The sequence below is a fragment of the Borostomias antarcticus genome (genome assembly GCF_949987555.1).
Source record: "Borostomias antarcticus genome assembly, chromosome: 12".
NCBI lineage: Eukaryota > Metazoa > Chordata > Actinopteri > Stomiiformes > Stomiidae > Borostomias > Borostomias antarcticus.
In genome coordinates, this window is record NC_140245.1 from 25,408,432 (window position 1) to 25,431,621 (window position 23,190).

The 23,190-nt window shown below is 46.4% G+C and overlaps 2 protein-coding genes across 2 annotated transcripts in view; one reads left to right on the top strand and one right to left on the bottom strand.

The window, feature by feature from the left end:
* The window catches only part of LOC311315847 (protein diaphanous homolog 3-like), a gene marked incomplete at both ends in the record, with an annotated part of 177,342 nt that extends 167,872 nt beyond the window's left edge, over positions 1 to 9,470 (bottom strand). The window contains one exon of the mRNA XM_084446546.1: positions 9,345 to 9,470. Coding sequence (XP_084302672.1) covers positions 9,345 to 9,470 — 126 coding nt within the window. The remainder of the gene's footprint in view (positions 1 to 9,344) is intronic.
* Positions 9,471 to 11,168: 1,698 nt separating this feature from the next.
* tdrd3 (tudor domain containing 3) lies at positions 11,169 to 22,970 on the top strand. The gene is made up of 13 exons (XM_084447288.1): positions 11,169 to 11,304; positions 11,595 to 11,679; positions 13,023 to 13,088; positions 13,803 to 13,963; positions 15,966 to 16,107; positions 16,328 to 16,399; positions 17,766 to 17,915; positions 18,375 to 18,536; positions 18,991 to 19,165; positions 19,576 to 19,701; positions 19,868 to 21,408; positions 21,641 to 21,766; positions 22,793 to 22,970. The coding sequence occupies exons 1-13, from the start codon at positions 11,267 to 11,269 to the stop codon at positions 22,829 to 22,831; spliced, it is 2,883 nt and encodes a 960-aa protein (XP_084303414.1). The 5' UTR covers positions 11,169 to 11,266; the 3' UTR covers positions 22,832 to 22,970.
* Positions 22,971 to 23,190: the final 220 nt, after the last annotated feature.

A 23,190-nucleotide genomic window follows, 5' to 3' on the forward strand; every position in this document is an offset into this window, starting at 1 on the left:
ACCACATCTTGTCCTGTGTATTTATGAATCTGCTTACTCTTCATGTTCATTCATTCATTCATGTTTTCTCCATGTAAAACGCTTAAAAAAACACAAAAAGCTAGATAATCTGTTTTCTCATGCATGTCCTCGTCAAATGTGTCTATCTTTGTCCATGATCTGTTTAACAAAATAATACAAGCTTTCTAAAAGGGAATGTTCTCTTCCCTACTAACATTGTCTCGTCTCTAGTCTCGTCTTACTAACATCCCACTCGTGGTCTGTACCTTGACGTGGTGAGTGGGCTTCCAACAAACAGGTCTTACTTCTCTATACAAAATGTCTACTCCTGGACTATTCTGAATCCACAACATGCTGTGTTATTCAGTTTTCTGTTTCTATGTGTTTTCAGATGTTGTGTAATGTTGTTACTAATGATGTGATTGGATATTGTGTTTGTCAATATTGGTTTACAATGCAAATGTATGGTTTTTTACAATACAAATTTTCAAAGCCCGTTTTCTCAAAATGAGTTATTTCTCATCTTAGGGACATCAAAACCACCACTTGAGTAGCACCTACATACACCTAACTTTCCAGTTTTGTTCCAATCCATATTCTGAGAGTTTGTCCAAGGGGGATTTTTTAAATTTCATTCATAGCCTGATTTATATAACAGTTTATCCCTAAAACATGGCGAAAATTGGTCTTTTTATGACTGTTGACAGTATTTTCTGATTTCTGAAGTGAAGAAAAGAGATATCAAAAATCCCCCTTGGACAAAGTTTGAATAGGGATATGTGAACAAAATGAAACAAGAATTTTGAATCTGGCTTGAACCAGTTAAAAAAAATGGATTCCTGAAATTATGCAAATTAGCGCATATTTAGAGCATATAATGCCTAATTTGCATATTTATCCATAAGATTTCAGAAAACTTGTAATACAAAAAAGATGCTCCTTAATGTACCTAACAAACTGGGGGAGTTTGATGGTGATACCTATTAAGGATTTCTTTTTTCCTATTCACCTGGGGTGTCTCCCCTTAAATCAAAGATCGATTTGGGATTCATGAATCGATTCTGAATCATTTGATTCAGAATCGATTAATCGATTTTTTAAACCCAGCCCTAGAAGGTAGTGTCTAGGGCTGGGTGGCCTTTGTGATTTCACAGTTGTTCCTGGATGGAAGTTAGACACAGATGATGAACTAATGGACATGGGCCTCGACTTTCTACCGCCACCAAAATAAGTGGTTTGATTTCAGAAACAAGTCATGTTTCTCCTTTGATGCCAGAGAAAGACTGATCTCTGTGACCTTTCCACCTGTTCTTGATGGTGGTGAGGTGCTGCATGAATGCACAGGTCTGCCCACTGCTTGTGCATGTTAGATAAGGCACTAACTCATCGTTGTACTCTGTTCTCTCAAGACTGCTTGGCCACCGCTGCCCTTAAGGATGTTCAGTCATGGGAACCTGTCCATGTAGAAATCCATTATGGGTCTTTGATCTGGTCTCTGATCGCACAGATATCTTGAACATTTGTAGTTATAGTCTGAGATCATCAGCTGAGATATTGTAGTCTGTGCCAAGTGCAAGAGCTGAACTGGGGAGGATAGCCTTTGTGTGCTCTGCTCCACACATACTTGAGTAGCCTTCAAAAAGACTTGAAACTAAGGGGATTGGTCTCTCTGCCTGATTTAAACGCTCTTATTAGTGCAATGATAAATGGTAAATGGACTGCACTTATATAGTGATCATATAATGATAAATGATTTAGTTGGTACTGTACTCGTCGTTGTGTGTGTACCATGTAGATATTTGTATTTTATTAAGCAATTTATTAAATGCATTCTTGTAATATGTTTCCCTGTTTTTTGTTTTGTTTTGTGAACTTTTTCATGCTGCTTTATCACTGATCTCAATGGGACGTCCCTGGTTAAATAAAAATTTAATTGAGTCAATTAGAATAAAATCAAAAATACAATAAGTCTAGTGCCGTTATCCCAGACACTCGCTTAGAAGGCTAGTGGGCGCCACGACTACACAGAGAGCAGCTACTGACAACACTGAGGTGATGACATCACCTAGGGCCTCGACCTATAGGACGGCTCCCTGTAGGTCAGGCTAGGCTGGGTTAGGCCAGGACAGGCTACTGTAATAGCAGTCTTGTAAAATGTGTGATGTTGACATTAGAACATACTGCAACACAACCTAAAACGCGTTTTTAATCCCACCGTGGGGGGGGGGGGGGGGGGAGACGGGGGCAGGGAAAGGTTAGCCATCTTCAGCAGAATCTCAGCACACAGGCCGGAGCTCAAACCCATCACTGGAACAAAACAGTGCGGTGAGCCGAGTCGGTGTGTTCGCCTACGTGGCAAAACCATGACTCACTCGCACGCGCGCCTGTGAGGAGGCAATCTGTCCAGGGGATATGATGACTCAACTGACAGCCAGTCTCCTTGGACTGCTCCAGCTACTGAAGGTCAGGGAGGGGCCAGAGAGGGCTGAATAACAGTCCCAGTCTGACAGACTAGGTGCTGTAGGGCTGGAGCTTGGTCAGACATACAACCATTACCTGCCCCATCCTGCCTAGGGGGAGAAGACTGAGTATCTATCTCTGGAGGCACCCATCTCTCCTCCACCAATAGCAACGGTGGGGCACAATAGCCACAAAAGGTCACAACGGAGAAGGCAACTAAGACATCCATTTTTGGTAATGCATTTTTGTAAATACAAAGGCCACTGTGTGTCTGTGTAGCAGTGTATCGACGTTTCCTTGATCGTGCACGCCTGGGCAGCTCTGAACGAGCGTGTGAATGAAAACTTCCTCACTCTGACCCCCCCCCCCCTCCACTTAGCTGGCCTGCCTCCATCCTAGACTGGACCAGACCAGAGCAGGGTTGAAAGACCACACGCTTGGCGAGTCCCTGAGTGGATGCATCCTCAGAAATGCCGCCGGAAACACAATCCTATGCTATTCTATTAATACACAACAGTCAAACACAACTGTCATAGACAGAACACAGAACAATCCTAAAAGATTAAACAAAATGCTATTAAAATGAGCAAAACGGATCAAATGTCACCGGTTTTACCACAAAGTCTGGTAGTAGACTGCAGCCTCACAAACAGATAAGATACTGCGGAGTCAAAGCTGTCACTCTCCTCTGAAGTCTCCAAACCAACAATTCCAAAAGAACCACAATCTCCTCCATTCAGGCTAGGCTAGCACAGCTACCGCAGTACACACACAGGGGCCCTGCCTTAGCGTTTTGAGTGTGGATAATGCAACACGAAGACGGCGTCCATTCTCCAGTCCAACTCACAACACTGCTGGAGCACCGGCTGGTGGAACTGCTTGTTGTGCTCCGTTGCTGTGAAAACAGGGTACCATCACACAGCAGGGGGGCGGGTGTGGCAGAGGCGGTGGCGATACTAGTTTTTGACGCTCAGTGCGCAGACCACAAACCGCCTCGGTTCCTCGCAGTGAAAGGGGAGAGAGAGAGAGCCAGAACGGTGTGGCCTCCTGCCTGCCGCTGTCTGACGCCCACGATGGTTACAGTCTGGCTGGTTTCTCTAGACGTTTGGCCGGCCAGCGAATCGCACAGCTCGGCAAACCGACCGACGCTCCAAAACGGTAGAGAGGACTGCAAAAAGGACTGTGCCGCCTACCGACCTCCGACACTTGGAACCGATTCTGCCACGGACTCCGCTGAGAACCTGCCACTTCGAAAGGAACCGTCGAATAAAGAGCGGTCAGGTGTGCATGCTGGTGACAATATCAGTTGTTAACGACAGGATGTGTATTACCAAGCAAGCCACCATCAAACACTTCAAATCCGGACATCGAATAACCAGTGGAATCAGGCTTTTATTGCGAGAGAATAGAAACCCAAACTATAAACTATACAAGGGAGAAAAGTACGGTGAGTCCCCGCGTACTCCTTGATTAGTTTCTCCTCCGGAGGATTTGTTTAACACATCTGGAGAGTAAGATCTTTTTAATTTGGGAAATGTTGTGAGCGGGTGCTGCACCATTAGTGCGGGGGGACATGTGTGATAAACCAAGGGGCTACCGCTGGCAGATCCTGTAATTGCCTCGCCAGAAATGGTTCTGTTCAATAAGCACAGGGTTGGCGAGCTGCTTACCAATGAGGGAACGGAGCCGCCGTGTTTCTCTTCCATTTTCGACCTCTCACCTCCTGTTGGGCTGAAAGCCCGGAGTGTCTTTGGGCCTTCGCTCCGCTTTTCCGTAGTTTCCACTTCTATCCCTTCTTTCACTTCCGATTGGTCGCTGGGTGAATCCCAAACACAATTTGCCAGAACGTCAGAGTGGACGGTAGTTGATTGACTTGCGGGGAGATTTTAATTAGAGGGCAAATGTGGGAACATCACACTTAGCCTAATCACTAAGCAAGCGGCGCCTAATGAAATGATGATCGTCAGCATACGGTAACCATGTCTCATCGATTTTTCCGTATTTTAGTGCCAAATGCTGATAATACAATATCTTGGAGATGGCAGAATCCTCCGATTTGTCTTCTGTCTAACACACCTGACAAAAGTCCCATTATTGCTAACCAATCTCATCCATCCTTGCCTAAATGGGCCAGACCCCGTGTGTCAGCTGGGAACCTGGCAGGAAGTACAACCAGGAAGTAGGAGGAGGAGGAGGAGGAGGAGGAGGAGGAGGAGGGACAGCCCTCTGGAGAACCCAGCTGTTTACTCTCCAGCTGTTCCAAGCGTCGGAAATAACAGCTCCCTCCGCACGCACGCACACACACGCACACACACACACACACGCGCACGCACGCACGCACACGCACACTCCTCAGAAGTGCTTCCCCCTCCATCTGAGCAGCCACTCAGTCAGCACATCTGGGACAGGGGAGTCAATCTGCTGGCGGTAATTGCTGGTAATTCCCGTCGTTTCGGTTGACCCGGCCTGTTCTGTTCCTCTGCTGGTTCGAACCCTCACACGGGTCCCTGTGTAGCCAGCCAGATGGTAGAGGTGATTGTTCTAGGCCGCCACAATGCCTTCTGAAGGGTAGGGCAGAATGTCACAGACAAATAGGAACACCTGCTCTCGCTCATTCCAACTAATCTGGTCAATTTGCCCATCATGGGCTCCTTTGACTTGCTGGGGTTTAATTGCTTATTAATTAAGATTGTGTGTGTTGTGTGTGTTGTGTGTGTGTTGTGTGTGTGTGTGTTGTGTGTGTGCGTGAGTGAATGAATGAAGAAAATGGTGTTAATTCACTGTAGTCAAACCTTTCCTGGCGTCACAAAAACACAAGGATGAGAGTCTACTTCCATCATGCTAGTACTATGGACTGATCATCATCAACTGGATGAAAGGAAGAGGCAGGATTTCTTTGAGGTTTGGTGAGGTTTGTCCTGCCGTTAATGACAACCCTCTGCACATGTTCGTATGAAAAGCGGAGCCACAGCAAACAACCATTATCTTAATTAAAAACCGGAAGTCATTTTCACAACTCGAGATGCCACAGAAAGCCATTATTTCTGGAGGGCTGCTTGTGTGCATATTGTACCTAATTTCGTTGTGTCATTTCCTTTTGAAAAAGACTCGAACTAGAGTTTTGACATCCAAAAGAGAGAGGCACATTTACTCATGAAATCCATTTTCTGCTCCTCTTCGTTCCAATTATTCACACATGCTTTTAGGTGCATTGTAAACAAGCTTGCACACATCAGATCGAATATTCAAGTTCCAAAAAAATAAATTAAAGCTTTGTCACTGTTTCTAATGGCCAATGTGTGCTCTCTTACACCCGTTTCCTGGTATTACAGTGCCACCTGCTGGCCACCAAACTGGTCCGCCCATTGGAGGCACAAGAGCACAGTCCACAGGAGAAAGAGACATGCTTGTTACTGTGCCACAAATACTGTGATTGACAAGGCTCAAGAGGAAAAACTTTGGCCTATATTATGTATGAAATAATTTGTGCCATAAAACTAGGCTGATACGACAAAGACTAAAACTCTAAGATAGCACTGATGGTGATAACAGCTGACAAGCTTAGAGCTCACAGCAGGACATTGCTCAAATTTGGGGCCATTTCAAAAGGTTTAACTGTAATTGACATAAGTTTTCCAAATACGTTTTGGCATTCATACATGTTTGTGGATTAACATACAGTATTAACCCTAATAAACAGGCCTATATATCTAATTCTACGCGAGAGTGATTTCTGGCAGAGTTCCTAAATGTCGCTAGTGCCTGCCACTCAAGACATTACTTTTCTGGGTGAGGAAAACAGAGAATAGAAGTCTAATTTACAGCTAAAATAAGCTCTCTGTGGGAGACGAGAGGAAGCGTAGGCTAATCAACCCCCCATCGAGCCTGAAATCAAACCAGGATTAAACCTGGATGAATGGAATAAAGTAAAACAGTGATTAATAGCCGGAAAGACGCCACTACTTATGCTACCGAAAAACAAGCAAAAAAACCAAACATCCTCCTAGCGCACATCTTCCCACTGTGAATAAACAGATGGCAAATGAATACACACCTTAAGCTAGGCTACCCTGTAGTGAAAAACTGATGTACTGCAGCCTACATGAAACAATAAAGCCCACTTTCACAGCAGACCACAAATAGAATAGTAAATGAACACATTTACGTGAGATTGAAACGGTTTTCCGCCCAGCAACATTTGGCTTTCCATAAAAGGTCATCAACGGAGCTCTGTTCAAAAAGTGACGTGATGAAAGAACAACAATGTGTACAATAGTGGTCATAGTCACAGACTAGGCGTCACAAGAGTCTGGTGCAGATTGTCTCCCAGGTCAACAGTCATACCTACTGAAGTTCAGCAGGCTAAATGTAGGATAAGCACAATCCTACTAATGGCATTACCTTGGTCACAGCAAATCACAGTGTGTGTGTGTGTGTGGGGGGGGGGTGCATGGGTGCCATGCTTAGATTACCATTGACAAGAATGCCATGCTTAGATTACCATTGATAAGAATAAACATAGGACTCTACTACATGGCTACCCAATCAGCACAGCCAACAGTCTTGGGCAACAAACGCACTCGACATATCCCCACGCCTCAAACATTCCTGGAATGTCCTTTGCCTTATGCTAAGACATGAGACTGCTGCAAGAAAACCAAGACAGATTGATCTCGCATGACATAGCGGCCTGGTTAGCAGGCATGCATCTTTGGCAACACCTTTATACAACACCCTTTGCCTTTTTTTGCTATAAAAATTATTCCTTGAGTGTGACCACCTCCCCACACGGAATACTGATTCACGCAACGGCTCCCGTTGTTTGCCAGTCTCTTCTTTAGCTTCCTCAAATACCGCTGCATATTCTGCTACTCTTCTTCAGTCAAGCTGTCCCTGCCTGCTTCCACCCTGCCCTCCCTCTGCAAACATTACCAGAGGCATTCAAGCTACAGCACCATGCATACACTCACTGAACAGAGCTCATCATACTGAGGGAAATGACTCGAGTACCAGTTTTTTTGTAAGTACAGTTACGTTAGTTAGTGTTAGCAAGAGAAATGAAGTCATCTATACAGAGAATGCCGTCTAACTAGTTAACTAGCACTAACCGTTGGTAATGAGCAGGGCAAGCTAGACAACAAGCTTGTACATTGCTAACATCCAATTGAGTTCAACCATGAGGTCTCACATGAGTTAGATGACATTAGTAGATAGATAGATGACATTAGTAGATAGATAGATGACATTAGTAGATAGTTAGATGACATTAGTAGATAGATAGATGACATTAGTAGATAGTTAGATGACATTAGTAGATAGATAGATGACATTAGTAGATAGATAGATGACATTAGTAGATAGTTAGATGACATTAGTAGATAGATAGATGACATTAGTAGATAGTTAGATGACATTAGTAGATAGATAGATGAAATTAGTAGATAGATAGATGACATTAGTAGATAGATAGATGACATTAGTAGATAGTTAGATGTCATTAGTAGATAGTTAGATGTCATTAGTAGATAGTTAGATGACATTAGTAGATAGATAGATGACATTAGTAGATAGTTAGATGTCATTAGTAGATAGTTAGATGTCATTAGTAGATAGTTAGATGACATTAGTAGATAGATAGATGACATTAGTAGATAGTTAGATGACATTAGTAGATAGATAGATGTCATTAGTAGATAGTTAGATGACATTAGTAGATAGTTAGATGACATTAGTAGATAGTTAGATGACATTAGTAGATAGTTAGATGACATTAGTAGATAGTTAGGTGACATTAGTAGATAGTTAGATGACATTAGTAGATAGTTAGATGACATTAGTAGATAGTTAGGTGACATTAGTAGATAGTTAGATGACATTAGTAGATAGTTAGATGTCATTAGTAGATAGTTAGATGACATTAGTAGATAGTTAGGTGACATTAGTAGATAGTTAGATGACATTAGTAGATAGATGTCATTAGTAGATAGTTAGATGTCATTAGTAGATAGTTAGATGACATTAGTAGATAGTTAGATGACATTACTAGATAGATGACATTAGTAGATAGTTAGATGACATTAGTAGATAGTTAGAGGACATTAGTAGATAGATAGATGACATTAGTAGATAGTTAGATGACATTAGTAGATAGTTAGATGTCATTAGTAGATAGATAGATGACATTAGTAGATAGTTAGATGACATTAGTAGATAGATAGATGACATTAGTAGATAGATAGATGACATTAGTAGATAGATAGATGACATTAGTAGATAGATGACATTAGTAGATAGATAGATGACATTAGTAGATAGTTAGATGACATTAGTAGATAGATAGATAGATAGATAGATAGATGACATTAGTAGATAGATAGATGACATTAGTAGATAGTTAGATGACATTAGTAGATAGATAGATAGATAGATAGATGACATTAGTAGATAGTTAGGTGACATTAGTAGATAGTTAGATTACATTAGTAGATAGTTAGATGACATTAGTAGATAGATGACATTAGTAGATAGATAGATGACATTAGTAGATAGATAGATGACATTAGTAGATAGATAGATGACATTAGTAGATAGATAGATGACATTAGTAGATAGTTAGATTACATTAGTAGATAGATAGATAGATATAGATAGATAGATAGATGACATTAGTAGATAGTTAGGTGACATTAGTAGATAGTTAGATGACATTAGTAGATAGTTAGATGACATTAGTAGATAGATGACATTAGTAGATAGATAGATGACATTAGTAGATAGATAGATGACCTTAGTAGATAGTTAGATGACATTAGTAGATAGTTAGATGACATTAGTAGATAGATAGATAGATAGATAGATAGATAGATAGATTATATGTTTCTTACAAACTTGGGTTTGCGGTCCCCCTCCTCGCAGCCTGGTCCCTGTGATGATGGGATGAAACCTTTCTTTCCCCGAGGTTTTCCTTCTCGTCCAGCCGAATCACAACCATGTTGATGAGTATCCTCCATGATCAGGTGAGCTAGCAGCTAGCTAGCTGGTTTATTGCTAGGCAACCGTGCTAGTCAGTTAGCAGCTAGCTAGTTAGCTCACTACCGGGGGCTTAAACTAATCCAATTTGTGGATTTCCAGAGTAGTTAGTCGACTATAACTTACTGTAGAAGCGTGTAAACTATCAAACCGTGTCGAACAAATGCATAATTAACGGTTATTTGTGATGTTTACGTCATTTGCTAAACTATTTATCTGTAAAACGACCAAACCCAGAATAAAGTTCCCTCTCGGTGTCACATTTGACAGTCGCGCGCTACGCTGGCCGGTGATTGACGCGTGATTCAACCAATCAGGTGCGCCTAAACCGAACCCGCCTTTTCTAAATCACACAATGATTGGCTGTGCTTATTCGGACGGCGCCGGATTGGTTGATCGAACTGTCATTTATTCACGCGCTCCTATCCGTGAACAGGGCGCGAAGAGCAGTCTGACCAGAGGTCCCGCCCACAGGGCAAGGCAAGTTTATTTATATAGTTTATTTATATCGTTTATTTATATAGTTTATTTATATCGTTTATTTATATAGTATATTTATATCGTTTATTTATATAGCACATTTCAGCCACAGGGCAATTCAAGGTGCTTTACATGAGACATTAAAAGCATTAAAACAAAAAGCAAGACATTATAGACATTTAAAACAAAAGGCAGGACAAATTAAAAGCATTAAAACAAAAAGCAAGTCATTATAGACATTTAAAACAAAAGGCAGGACAAATTAAAAGCATTAAAACAAAAAGCAAGTCATTATAGACATTTAAAACAAAAGGCAGGACAAATAGAATACAGGAATAAAAGTTACAGTGCAGTATACTGATAAACATAGCTCCTCTTAGAAAGCAGTGGCAAAAAGAAAAGTACTCACATACAGTATCAGACATAGCCTACATGAATAGTATCACTATGAATTATGGTGTAGAGTGAATAATACATCTTTATGTCTATATCAAGATCCGTTTATTAAAAACAAGCCTGAAGACTTTTCTTTTTGCCACTGCTTTCTAAGAGGAGCTGTGTTTATCAGTATACTGCACTGTAACTTTTATTCCTGTATTCTATTTGTCCTGCTTTTTGTTTTAAATGTCTATAATGTCTTGCTTTTTGTTTTAATGCTTTTAATGTCTCATGTAAAGCACCTTGAATTGCCCTGTGGCTGAAATGTGCTATATAAATAAACTTGCCTTGCCTTACATCAATAGTATCACTATGAATGATGATGTAGAGTGAATAATACATCTTTAAGTCTATATCAAGATCCGTTTATTCGCCATGTACATGGTTTACACACACTAGGAATTTAACTAGGGTATGCCTCGTTTTTAATCTTGAATGATTTTAATCTTGTATCTTCTCTCTCCACTATCTAGTGCGTAGATAACTAGGGTATGCCTAAAATAGATAGATAGATAGATAGATAGATAGATAGATAGATAGATAGATAGATAGATAGATAGATAGATAGATAGATAGATAGATAGATTTAGATAACTAGGGTATGCCTAGTTTTTAATCTTGAATGATTTTAATCTTGTATCTTCTCTCTCGTTCACCACTAGAGGGCGCTGTGCTGCATGCGCTCTACAAAGTCCTTCAACTCTGACCTCTAGTGACGAAATATCCGGAGTGAGGTCATTGGCTCAGTCGAGCTGGCTGGCTAATCTCACTGGTTTATTGTGAAATGATTAGTTATTGAGAATGAAAAACCCTTAGATTACAGATCCACAATCACAGTGCATATCCCCTGGAGAAGACCATGGCTGATCTAACCTCCTCTCTGAGTAAAGAGGGCTGGTGGGTACTAGCCCTGGCTGGGATGGGTTAGCTAGCATGCTAACTAGCTTAGCTTCACTGCTAGCTGAGCCCCAGCTGGGTTGTTTTATACCTAGATAAATGTCTGTATTGGGAATATTAGAGACCATATTTGTTAGTTTGCTAGCTTCCTAGGTCTGCTAACCTCCCTGCTACCACAGTAACTGGGCATGCTAATGTTAGCTAGCATGCTAATGGCTAATGTCATAAACTAACCTAGCTATTAGGAAATACAACTGTGAAGCCTTGTTTTGACCCTCCTCCCTCCACAGGTACCTGAGTGATGAAGGAGTTGAGGAGTTGAGAGGCTCTGCTGAGAAGGTTTCAGCTACTGACATTATCCACATTGCACTGAATGTAAGTGATCTAGTGATCTAGCCTGAGATGCATGTAAGTGATCTAGTGATCTAGTTATCTAGCCTAAGTGATCTAGTTATCTAGTGATCTAGTTATCTAGTGATCTAGTGATCTAGTTATCTAGTGATCTAGTGATCTAGTTCTCTAGCCTGAGTGATCTAGTGATCTAGTGATCTAGTTATCTAGTGATCTAGTGATCTAGTTATCTAGTGATCTAGTTATCTAGCCTAAGTGATATAGTTATCTAGTGATCTAGTTATCTAGATGCATCCCATCCATGTTCTCATCCACAGAGAACTACTTGGTACCTTTTATTTTTTATTTAACCTTTATTTATACAGGTAAAAAAAACACGTTGAGTTCAGAGGACTCATTTTCAAGTGTGACCTGTTCACAATCATTCAGCACTCGTTACACTAAGTTACAAACAACAGGACAGAATTACAATAAAACATACAGGACTATGTGTAACAATAACAACAATAAAAGTCGGAAGTCTAAAAGTGCAAAGTGCATGGGGGATGAGAACAGGGGAGAGTTATCTTAGAGTGCAAGAACATGACATTGGCACACTCACTACTAGATGGAAAGGCGGCACTAGATGGATAGATATTTATGTTATTCATGTTTTTTACTTGTTTTTTTGCACTATCAACCTAGTACATAATCAGTGCCCAGGTCATTTAGCTGACTAGGTTTACGTCTCTGCTGCCTCTGGCAATATTGTCTGCTCAATGTATCTACAGATTGAAGGTTCAACTGCCCTGGTGGATATGGTTTACTGAATCAATCAATCAATCAAAGCTTTATTTGTATAGTGCATTTCATACCCAGAGGCAACACAATGCACTTTACAGAGAACAAGGGAGGTGGGCAGACATCCCACCCCTACATATTCCAGAGGGAAGCAAAAAAACAGTAATCACCCGGGGGCCAGATAAGTGAGCTGTAAAAATTCTTCCCTGACCCCTCTCAACAAGGCGATCGAGCAAGCTCCAGGAGTATGTTTGAACTTACTGAATCAGAATGATATTTATTGTAGCCAGGTAGGCTTTCACCGTGGCTTTCACACATACTAGGAATTTGTTCTGGACTGTTGGTGCATAGCCTACAATCACGAGACAACGGTAGACAGGGTGCAGGAACAAGACAGGACGGTGCAAATGACAGGACAGTGCAAAAATATATAATGCTGCAAATTTTACAAATGTGACTAAGGAACTGGGGTCTCTACCAGAATGTAACTGATTATTTCGCATAGCTGTTGGTGTAATGATTCAAGTACAACTTAGTGATGGTCTGTGTTTGAGTAAATGATGGTGACTGCTATGATACTGTTACAGAGTGACCTGAGGCCGATTGGCAGGAAGTTTCTACCCTCTGAGATCAACAGCGGAAGAGTGGAGAAGGTGAGGGCTTGGTCTGTTTATTTTACTCACACCAGAGTGTGATTGTGACTTGTGGTGGAGGTGGTTAGTCATACAACATGGTGTCCAACTACCTTTTAATCAACCACGTTAACCCTTGCAGACACTTGAGTACTTGTATTTACCATATATAATATGCTATTCACCTCTTGAGCAAATTTCAAAACAACATGCAGTCCCTACATTGGCCACTAGATGCCACTGGCAGACTGATTTTGAATAGACACTATCTCTTTTACTTGGTGTCTTTTCCAATTACATCAAGAGGAAATGTCACAGATTATGGTGGAGGATAATGATGTAATTTATACGTGAGTTTAATAATACCCCAGGCACAGAATAAACTATTGCCCCGCTGTCAGAGATCATTCCCTCCCTTTGCTGCATCTCTCTAACAGGCAAAGTGCCACCAGAACCATTCATTTAACACTGTTCTTTCAGCCTTTTTCATAACAGTATGTATGGTAGATGATGATTGCACCTCATATGAATAGGCTGATGATTCTTGCCAGTGCAGAAGTCAGATGAACACTTGTAGTTTGAGCAGCTTAAGAATGCAAAGGTGTCGAGCAGAATATTATATCACATTCCAGAAAGTAGACCCACCCTCCCGACCAACATCAATCTTAGCATTCAGCTCCAGACTCATCCCTCCCTCTCCCTCTCTCTCTTCCTCTCTCTGCGTCTCCGTCATAGTTGGAGGGTCCATGTGTCCTCCAGGTGCAGAAGGTGAGGAACGTCTCGGCTCCCAAGGACCACGAGGAGTCCCAGGCCGCTCCCAGGATGCTCCGTCTGCAGATGACCGACGGACACACCAACTGTGTGGGCCTGGAGTTCCAACACCTGTCCAAGATCAGGTAGGACCGGCGCGCCCACCCCCCCCCCCAGGTCAATCGAAATCCCAGGTCAATCGACGTGGCGGCTGTTTTTGGGATCAGCTGCAGATGAATGCGGGGGGTGATCTTTGCGGTGATCATCGTGTCATAATGAGCTCAGCCAATCAGACTCCTGCTGACGCTGTTGACGACAACCACATTTAATTGGCCAGTGAAACAAAACGTCAGCTTAGTCTCATGTAAAGAGAGGCTTTAAATCAAGTGGGGGTTTTCGAGGGTAAGTAAGTATAATTAAGTAGCCTTTGAGAACCAATGGTTCTGGAGCCGAGTGGCCCAGAGGGCGTGGGCCCTCCGGGTTCCTTAGAGGCAGCTTGATGTACAGGTAAACCCCCTGGACATGACCATAGAGTTTCGGATAATTATGATTTTTCTACTTTTTGGTTTTCGAGCTAAAAAGACAGACATTTGAAGGAATGCGCTCCGCCAACAAGATAACGGGGTTTCCGCCGTTGCTAGTTTGTGAGACAGAGGAGGAGACGGGGCGTGGCGCGACGAAGAGGCGCCAAAACAGAAGGCCGCGCCGCCGAACGAAAGGAGCAAAACGCTCGCTACAGTAGATTAGAAGGAAGCCTAATAGGTTTCTCAGACGGATTTACCAACGGACGCACGAGACACCCTCCTCCTCCTCCTGCTCCCTCCCCTCCTCTCTCCTCCTCCTGCGCCCTCCCCTTCTCTCTCCTCCTCCTGCTCCCTCCCCTCCTCTCTCCTCCTCCTGCTCCCTCCCCTCCTCTCTCCTCCTCCTGCTCCCTCCCCTCCTCCTCCTCCTCCTGCTCCCTCCCCTCCTCTCTCCTCTCATCTCCTCTCGCTGACGCTCTCCCGAACAATCTTTTATTTCCGCCGCCCATCTGCGATTTTCTCTCGTCCGCGGCTCATCCGCCACCAATCCCCCGTCTTTAATCACATCTCTGTCCCCGGCAGCCACGGCGACTGCTGCCATGGCGACCAGCCAGCCCCTACAGGTGGAGTGGCCGGAGGGCCGCTGATGGGGAGGGGAGGGGGGGTGGGGGGAGAACAGACCACCCTTTATAAGTTCCACACGCACATCCGCATGCGCGCGCACACACACATTTATCAGGGCAGCCATCCACTGTGGTTAAGGCTGCGCGCGAGTGTGTGTGTGTGTTAGGAAGAGGGAGAGAGAGATGGATTACAGGCAGGATGGAGTTTATGGGACCTGTGTGTGTGTGTGTGTGTGCGTGTGTGCGTGTGTGCGTGTGTGCGTGTGTGTGTGTGTGTGTGTGTGTGTGTGTTCGGTTAGAGAGTATACATGGGGGGGAAAGAGATGGATGAGAGGGAGAATGGATTGAGTGTGTGTGTGTGTGTGTGTGTGTGTGTGTGTGTGTGTGTGTGTGTGTAGAGGAAGGAGAAAGATGGATGCAATGGAGGATGGACGGCGTGCGAGCGAGTTAGAAAAGACAGCCTGGAGAATAGAGTGAAAGAGAGAGAGAGAGAGAGAGTGTTTGAATCAGTGGCATCGTGCGTCTCCATTCCCGGTCTCCTTTTCTTGGCAGCACCCTGCTCTGAACAGACTCTGCCCTCACTCACTAGTTAGGAAGTGGAATCCCTAATTGCCGCTCTCGGGTCCTGGATCAGTGGCTGGGGAAATCCCCCTGTCCCCCCCCCTGTCCCCCCAAGTCCCTGTGCCGTTTTAATGAGAGGAGCCCAGGCCAGATCAAGTGAGATGGTCTTTTAAATTAACATCAGCAGCATAAGGGGGGGGCGGGGCAGTGATGTAAACACGAAGGACAGGAAGACTGACACGCTGGGGTTTTTTTTGCTCGTTGGAAGTCCAGTGTGCGTAGGAGGAGCCACTAGACAGCCCTGTCACCTTCACTCGCCTCCTACTTGTAGGTTGGTAGGGGGCGGCTGTAGCTCAGGAGGTAGAGCGGGGCATCAAATGTTCTTTTGGCATCTCTTGGACTCTTTGGGCCTAATTGACCCCCTACCCAAACTCTGTTTACAGTCTGAACACCCCTCCCGGAACCAAGGTGAAGCTCCTTGGTACAGTCCTAGTGAGGAATGGGCTGCTGCTGCTGGACGATTCCAAGATCTCTGTTCTCGGGGGGGAGGTGGACCACATGGTGGAGAAGTGGGAACTGCAAAGGGTGAGAGACGGTTCACTGCAAAAGTCTTTTTGTTTTCCCTTTGGGGGATTGCCAAAAAATGATTAAGCAAATAAGTCCTCATTATTTTAAATGATAATGTATTCGACCTGAAATGGACCATTTGGTGTATTCATGCCTCTGGGCAAATATGCAAGTGTATTAGTCAAACAGGTGAACTTGTGTGGCATAAATGCCCTTCCCTCTCCCCTTTGACCCCCAGAGCTTGGCCAAACACAGCAGGAGTAACATCGGTGCCGAGGGTGGACCTCCTCCCTTTGTGCCGTTCGGACAGGTGGGATGTCTGCTCCTGTGTGTGTGAACAGGAACACACACACACACACACACAACCACAAACACACACACACACACACACACACACACACACACACAGTCTGACCTAGGCTGTATTTCACACTGTAGGGCTCATCCCTTCATAGTCATCAGAGAATTTCACAATGTAATTGTGCATCACCTATTTAAGCAGCTGAGTTTGACACAGCTTTAGCCGATTGGCTGCTCATTGCTAGTTTTGCGTCCGACGTCCTATTCACATCTGAGCCAAGCACTACTGGGTCTAAATGAGAATATGTAGCTTAGCTTCTTAAAATGTAATCGGTTAGCTAGCTACCCTAAGCATCCAGTGATGTTGCTTCTTGAAGCTGCCACGTTAGTTACATGTGTTCAGACATAACATCAGCCGGGCTGGACTTCCATCTCTCATCACTATCCAGCAGCTGGTCCGACTTGGGCTAATGCTAGTAAGCTGGTTAGATCGTAAACTCGTCAAACGGAATATATACGACACACAGAAATAAAACTGCCTATAGCTAGTTCAATCTTGATGTAGCCTCAACGCCAGACCCATGAGTTCTTTCGCTGATGCGCTACGTTACCGCGCGCTGCAGATCTCTCTATGGGTCTGGGACACTTCATGCAAACATGTGGCGCTCAAATCCTGGCAATTCATTGGTTTAGCAGGAATCCCTGCGGCACCAATCAGTAACGACTTTCGCGATCAGGCGTTCCCACCCATAGATAAGCCCCGCCCATCTAACCTGGGCTAGCGTCTCTCATTTGCTGCCCCGACCTGTCACTCTTTCGATTCTGAACCGTCGATACGCCCTCAGAACACCAGCTTGGGCAGCGAGACAGACTCTATTTAAGCAATAAACCACGAGAGGCCGTGTGTTATAGTGATTTTATAACAGCGAGGGGGCGTTGTTAGGCACGACGCGAAGCGTGTAGCGGTTACTACAGCTTTTAGTGTAAAATAGACACACAGCAATGTAAAATATTAACATTTATTCAAAACGAAGCATCATTCCCTCAATTCCGCGGAGCAAAATAGTTCCTCTAACAAATGGGTTGCCAAGCAACAACAACAACTACAATGCATTGGATCAAATGGGAGGCGCGTTAATACTGAAAATGGAATGATATGCGGTCCCAGGTGTGTGTGACAAAGTATTTTAACACGGCTTCCAGCCAATCAGAATCAAGAACCAGAACTAACCGTTGTATAATATGTAGCATTATGTAGTATTATGTAGTATTATGTATTACGATTCAACGTAATATTTTGAGTCTGTAGAGAGAGGAATCTGGATGTACCTGCTGCTTCGCCCGGGGTCAGACTTGTGCCTCTGTGCCCCCCGCAGAAGTGTGTGAGGAGCGAAGAGGTGGACGGCCGAGATCTGGACCAGAGGAAGACCCTGCAGAGCACCAAGGCCGAGGCCAAGGCCGACGAAAACGATGAGTTCGAGAAGCAGCGGCTAGCCGCCATCGCCGAGGTGGCCAAGAACAAGGAGGTTCGTGCGTGCCGGATCTAACCCTTACCCTAACCCTTAACCCTTAACCCTTAACCCTAACCCTAACCCTAACCCAAGACCAAGGAGGTTCGTGCGTGCCGGTCTCACTGGGATTCGCTTCATAACAATATTATAGTAATAATAATCAACTTTATTTGTATAGCACCTTTCATACAAATAAATGCAGCTCAAAGTGCTTATGCATGCACAGAGTGCTTCATATAAAAAAAAGATGTAAAATAAACAAAAAGGACAATAAGATAGAAGATGAAAGATGGAGGATTTGGAAGCTGGATGGAAGTTTAGCATAATATTCAGTTTGCTTCTGTTTATACTGTATCCAGATCATTGGCTCTGTCGTTAAACTCAAGTTGGTTGTAAATTAAAATCTTTTTTTTTTTCTCTTTCTTTCTTCAATCGTCTCATCCTGACGTTGCCCCGCCATCTCTCTCCGCGAAGGCCCCTCGCACGTTTGGCGGCGGGGGCAACGCGGGAGGCAACCTCAGCAACTCTGGCTCCTCCTACCGCGGTCGGGACCCCTACCAGCCCAGGAGGCGGGAGGAGAGGGAGGAGCCTGCGGAGTGGGCGGAGACGCGGCCGCAGGGCAACTACAGGGAGCTGGTGAGGAGCCGCGTCGTCGACCTTTTTTAGACTCCGCCCCCTCAACCCGCCCACCCTCCCCTCAGTCTCTGAACGGAGGGGGCGGAGCCAGATGAAACCTGGTTAATCTGATTATTTTTGATGCCGTTGTTGTGTCTCGACTTAATCTGCCTTGTGGGTTGATGAAAAATTGACTTATTTTCTCTCTTTCTCTCTGATCATCACCCGCTCCTCTCTCTCTCTCTCTTTCTCTCTCTCTCTCTCTCTCTCTCTCTCTGACCTCTCCTCTCTGTTGCGTAATTCTCTCGCGGTCATCCTGCTTTTCTATCTCAACTGACTTCTCTGTGTCTATCCTTCCTCTCTCTCTCTCTCTCTCTTCCCTCCCTCCCTCGGCGTGACTCCCCCACCCCCCCCTTCCCATCCGTCTGCCCCCGGTCCCTCTCTCCTCCCGGCGGGGACGGGGACGGGGTCCTAGGTGGACGAGCGGGCCCTGAGGGACATCATGGAGATGGGTTTCAACAGGGAGGAGGCGCGGCAGGCTCTCATGGACAGCCACAACGACCTGGAGGTGGCGCTTAACTCCCTCCTGACCGGGGCCACCTCTCGACCCTCCCCTGTCCCGCCCGAGCCTAGCAGGCCCCCGCCGCGAGGTGAACACACACACACACACACATACACACACACACACGGGGAACCATACAACCTGGATATTAGATTCTAGAGCTATTGTGGTGGGGTGAGATTACCTTTAGGAAGTACTTCCAGATAGCACTCAAGAAGTGCTACCAGGATCCTGCCTCTTAAGCACTTTAGCACTAGATTATGTTCGTAGTCACTTGTTTAGAAAGGAGATGCACTTGTGAGTTGAACAGTAGTTCACCGGCTACCTACATTAATTCAATCCAAGTATTTAAGTTGCTTTGGATAAAAACGTCTGCGAAATGACGTAAAATAATTTCATAAAGAGAACTTCAATACTGCGATGTCACGTGCAATTGCAACCGTTTGAAGGACTGTGCCACGTGTGACATGTAGCTCACGTCTCCGTGTCCCTGTGCAGGCCGGGGACGAGGCCGGGGGAGGTCGCGGGGGGAGGACGAGGACGAGGGACCGGGAGGAAGACCGTCGGCCCCCACCACCCTGTTCGACTTCCTGGAATCCAAGATGGGCGCTTTCTCCATCGACGGTTGGCTTCGGTTTTTCGTTGTCTGGCCTGAGACCGCAGCGCCGTTGACACAAATATACATTTCACTTTGAATCCCTTTACTAGCGCACGAGAAATAGCTTATGAACTGACTTATTGACTGTATAAACGTTAAAAATAAATCCTCCTCTCCCTGTGTTCCTATCAGAACCAAAGAGCCAGGCGCCCCAGAGAACGCAGGATGGGAGGAGCAGTTTCTCCGGCGCCGACTACTACCCCAAAGACCCGGCCCAGTCCAGGTACCCCCCCCGCAACGAGGGCCGGCCGCAGCGGGGCGGAGACAGACCCCCCCGCTTCCAGAGGGACACCGACTTCCCCAAGCCGGGACAGGACGCCCCCTCCCCGGGCCCTGCTTCATACTCAGCCCCGAGCCAGCAGTGGAGAGGCCAGCAGAGAGGCCAGGAGAGAGGTCTGGAGAGAGGCCAGGAGAGAGGTCAGGAGAGGGGTCTGGAGAGAGGTCAGGAGAGGGGTCAGGAGAGGGGTCAGGAGAGAGGTCAGGAGAGAGGTCAGGAGAGGGGTCAGGGTGGGGGTCAGGAGAGAGGCCAGGAGAGGGGTCTGGAGAGAGGCCAGGAGAGGGGTCTGGAGAGAGGCCAGGAGAGAGGCCAGGAGAGAGGTCAGGAGAGAGGCCAGGAGAGAGGTCAGGAGAGGGGTCAGGAGAGAGGCCAGGAGAGAGGTCTGGAGAGAGGTCAGGAGAGAGGCCAGGAGAGAGGTCAGGAGAGGGGTCAGGAGAGAGGCCAGGAGAGAGGTCTGGAGAGAGGCCAGGAGAGAGGTCTGGAGAGGGGTCAGGAGAGAGGCCAGGAGAGAGGTCTGGAGAGAGGCCAGGAGAGGGGTCAAGAGAGAGGCCAGGAGAGAGGCCAGGAGAGAGGCCCCCGTGGTGTCGGTTCAGAGAGATGGCAGAACGACAGGAGAGGAGGAGGAGAGGCAACTCGGAGCGGACACGCCTCCGCCTTCTCCTCCTCCGCCTTCTCCTCCTCGGCCTTCTCGTCCTCTGCCTTCTCCTCCGCCACATACCCCAGGCACAAAGAGCCCAGAGATCACACGGAGCCATCCGGAAGCTTCCACCAGGGCTCCAGCGGCAACAACAGTGCGTCGGGCAGTTTTCACCAAATTGCGAAAGAGAACTCGGTGCCTGAGCTCTCCAGTAGGAGAGGGCCCAGGGACACCGCGCCGACCCCCAAACCGTCCGAGTCCTCGAACAGCGTCCCCGATGGACGACTGAGCCACCAGCGGGCCGACGGTAGATTGGGTCACGAGCCCAACAACAGGAGGAGGGGGAAGTCCGAACGGCCCAACTCCGACAACTTTGACCGTGACACGGACAACGGGCTGTTGAACTCTAACTCGTCGTGTGGCGGGAAGGACCCCGCCAGCGTGCCGCAGGACAGGGGGACGTCCCGGGACCCGCGTCCTCCGAAGGGGGGCCCTCCCCACCTCCAGAACGGAGACTCGGAACACAAAAGGACCGGGCCGATCAAACAACAGCCCCCCTCCTCTGTTCAGGCCCCCAAGGAGGAGTTCCCCAACAAGAGTTCCTCGCAGAATTCGGGACCCAAGAAGCGGTCGGGGCAGGTCAAAGGTCAGAAGGGGTCGGAGCAGGGTCAAGGTCAGATGCTGGAGTCGTCCTCGCTAGGCCTGGGGAGCTGGAAGCCGGGAGACCAGTGTCTGGCTCTCTACTGGGAAGACAATAAGGTAGGAGCACCCAAGAGATACCTCAACAGCGTTGTTAAGGCGTGCACGATTTCACTCCCAATATGGCTTTCGTGTTGTTTGAATTAGTCATCTTAACAACCCTCTGGAAACTTGAGGATGCAAAGTCAACTTAAAGATGCAAAGATGCATCCCCGGGCGTAATAACACGCGTGTTGTTACCGTATGTTACTAGTGCGTTAACACGCGGTCTGCGGTGTGTTTGTGTGCACAGTTCTACAGGGCGAGGATAGACGCCGTGCATCCCTCCGGTTCCACGGCCGTGGTGGTGTTCAGCGACTACGGGACCTGCGAGGAAGTCCTGCTGCACAACATCAAACCCGCGTCGGCGGACTCTTGGGTAAGGAGGCGGAGCCTGAACCACATCCTGGTCTCGTCTCGGTCATCGACACGGCGGGCGGGCTGTGCAGCCACACCCGCCAGACCTTGGCAATACCGGGAAAAATTGTGCGACAAAAGATGTTAAGTAGTCACCTTCAGGGTTGGCGTCAAGTTGAAATTCGGTTCACTCACATGCGGGAAGTCAAATTGAAATGTAATTATGGAATCTGGATCAACTACGGGAAAAAGGCCTTTCGCTGAACAACAACAGTTTTTTTTTAAATTCGTCTTCATGGCGCCACGATCGAGTGAACGGGAATTTTCGGACTGCCGCCAACCCTGGTCACCGCCCCGGTGACGTCATATCCGCATGTCTCACAGCAGGAGGACGACGACGACGGTTACTATGACAGTTCGTTAGAGTTCCGACGCGGCGGAGACGGGCAGCCTAGACGCACGCGGCCCACGCAGCCCTATTACCAGCCGCCCCGGGCGCGAGATTGAGCGGCCCGCTAGCCCTCGCCGCGCCGCGCTACTCCAGGCCAGGTAACCGAGCCTCAAAGGGAGGGCCGATCTCATGCTTAACCCTTGTCACCTACGCGGTTTATCAGCAGCTGCAGAGCTTTTTTGGGTGGGGGGTGGGGGTGGGGGTGAGGGGGCAGAGCTAAACATCACTTCGGTGATCGTGGGAACGCAGATATTTCCATTCCAGCCATTTTCTGGCCTTTGTCCAGCCTCAAACTGACAGGTTGATTAGGCGCGAGCAGCCGGAGACCACCTGGTCAGTCGTGCACAGCGATCAGAGAACCACTACGGCAGTAAAAGTCATCAAACTTTTACGACCGTTTTTTTTTTTTGTTGTTGTGGTGGTATTCAGACTTTTGAACGGGGGTTGTGAGACATGCGGAGTGTGTGTGCGGACTGGAGGCGTGTCGCGACCGGTGAGCCGTACTCGGGGATAATTGCGCCGCGGTAGTAGTTGGGGGGGTGAAACAATCATTTGTTTATTTCTCTCAATGTGTCCCCCCCCCCTCCCCCTCCCCAGGCCGATTCGTCAAAGGAGCACAGGCGCCGGCGCACCTGAAACCTCCCCACCAATCACAGCGGAGACGGAGACATCCGTCACCGAGACTACGCAACTCTAACAGTGTTCTCTGTCCGTATCAAGAACAAAGGGCTTGCACAAAGATAACCAACACGGACACTGTACTTTTCAACGAGCAAGACCGTCGTTCTGCACTGTAAATGGTGTGAAGATTCTGTAAAATAGTTGATTATCATAGAAATAAAATGGTCGATGCTTAATATTTCTGGTTTGTTTTTTGGGCCTAATGTTATATGCATGGGATCCTTTGATGTACTAGGCCTATAGCCTGACATGGAACCTTCATGTAAAGGGTCACACAATTATCTATGAAATTATCATCAGAACATTATCGATTG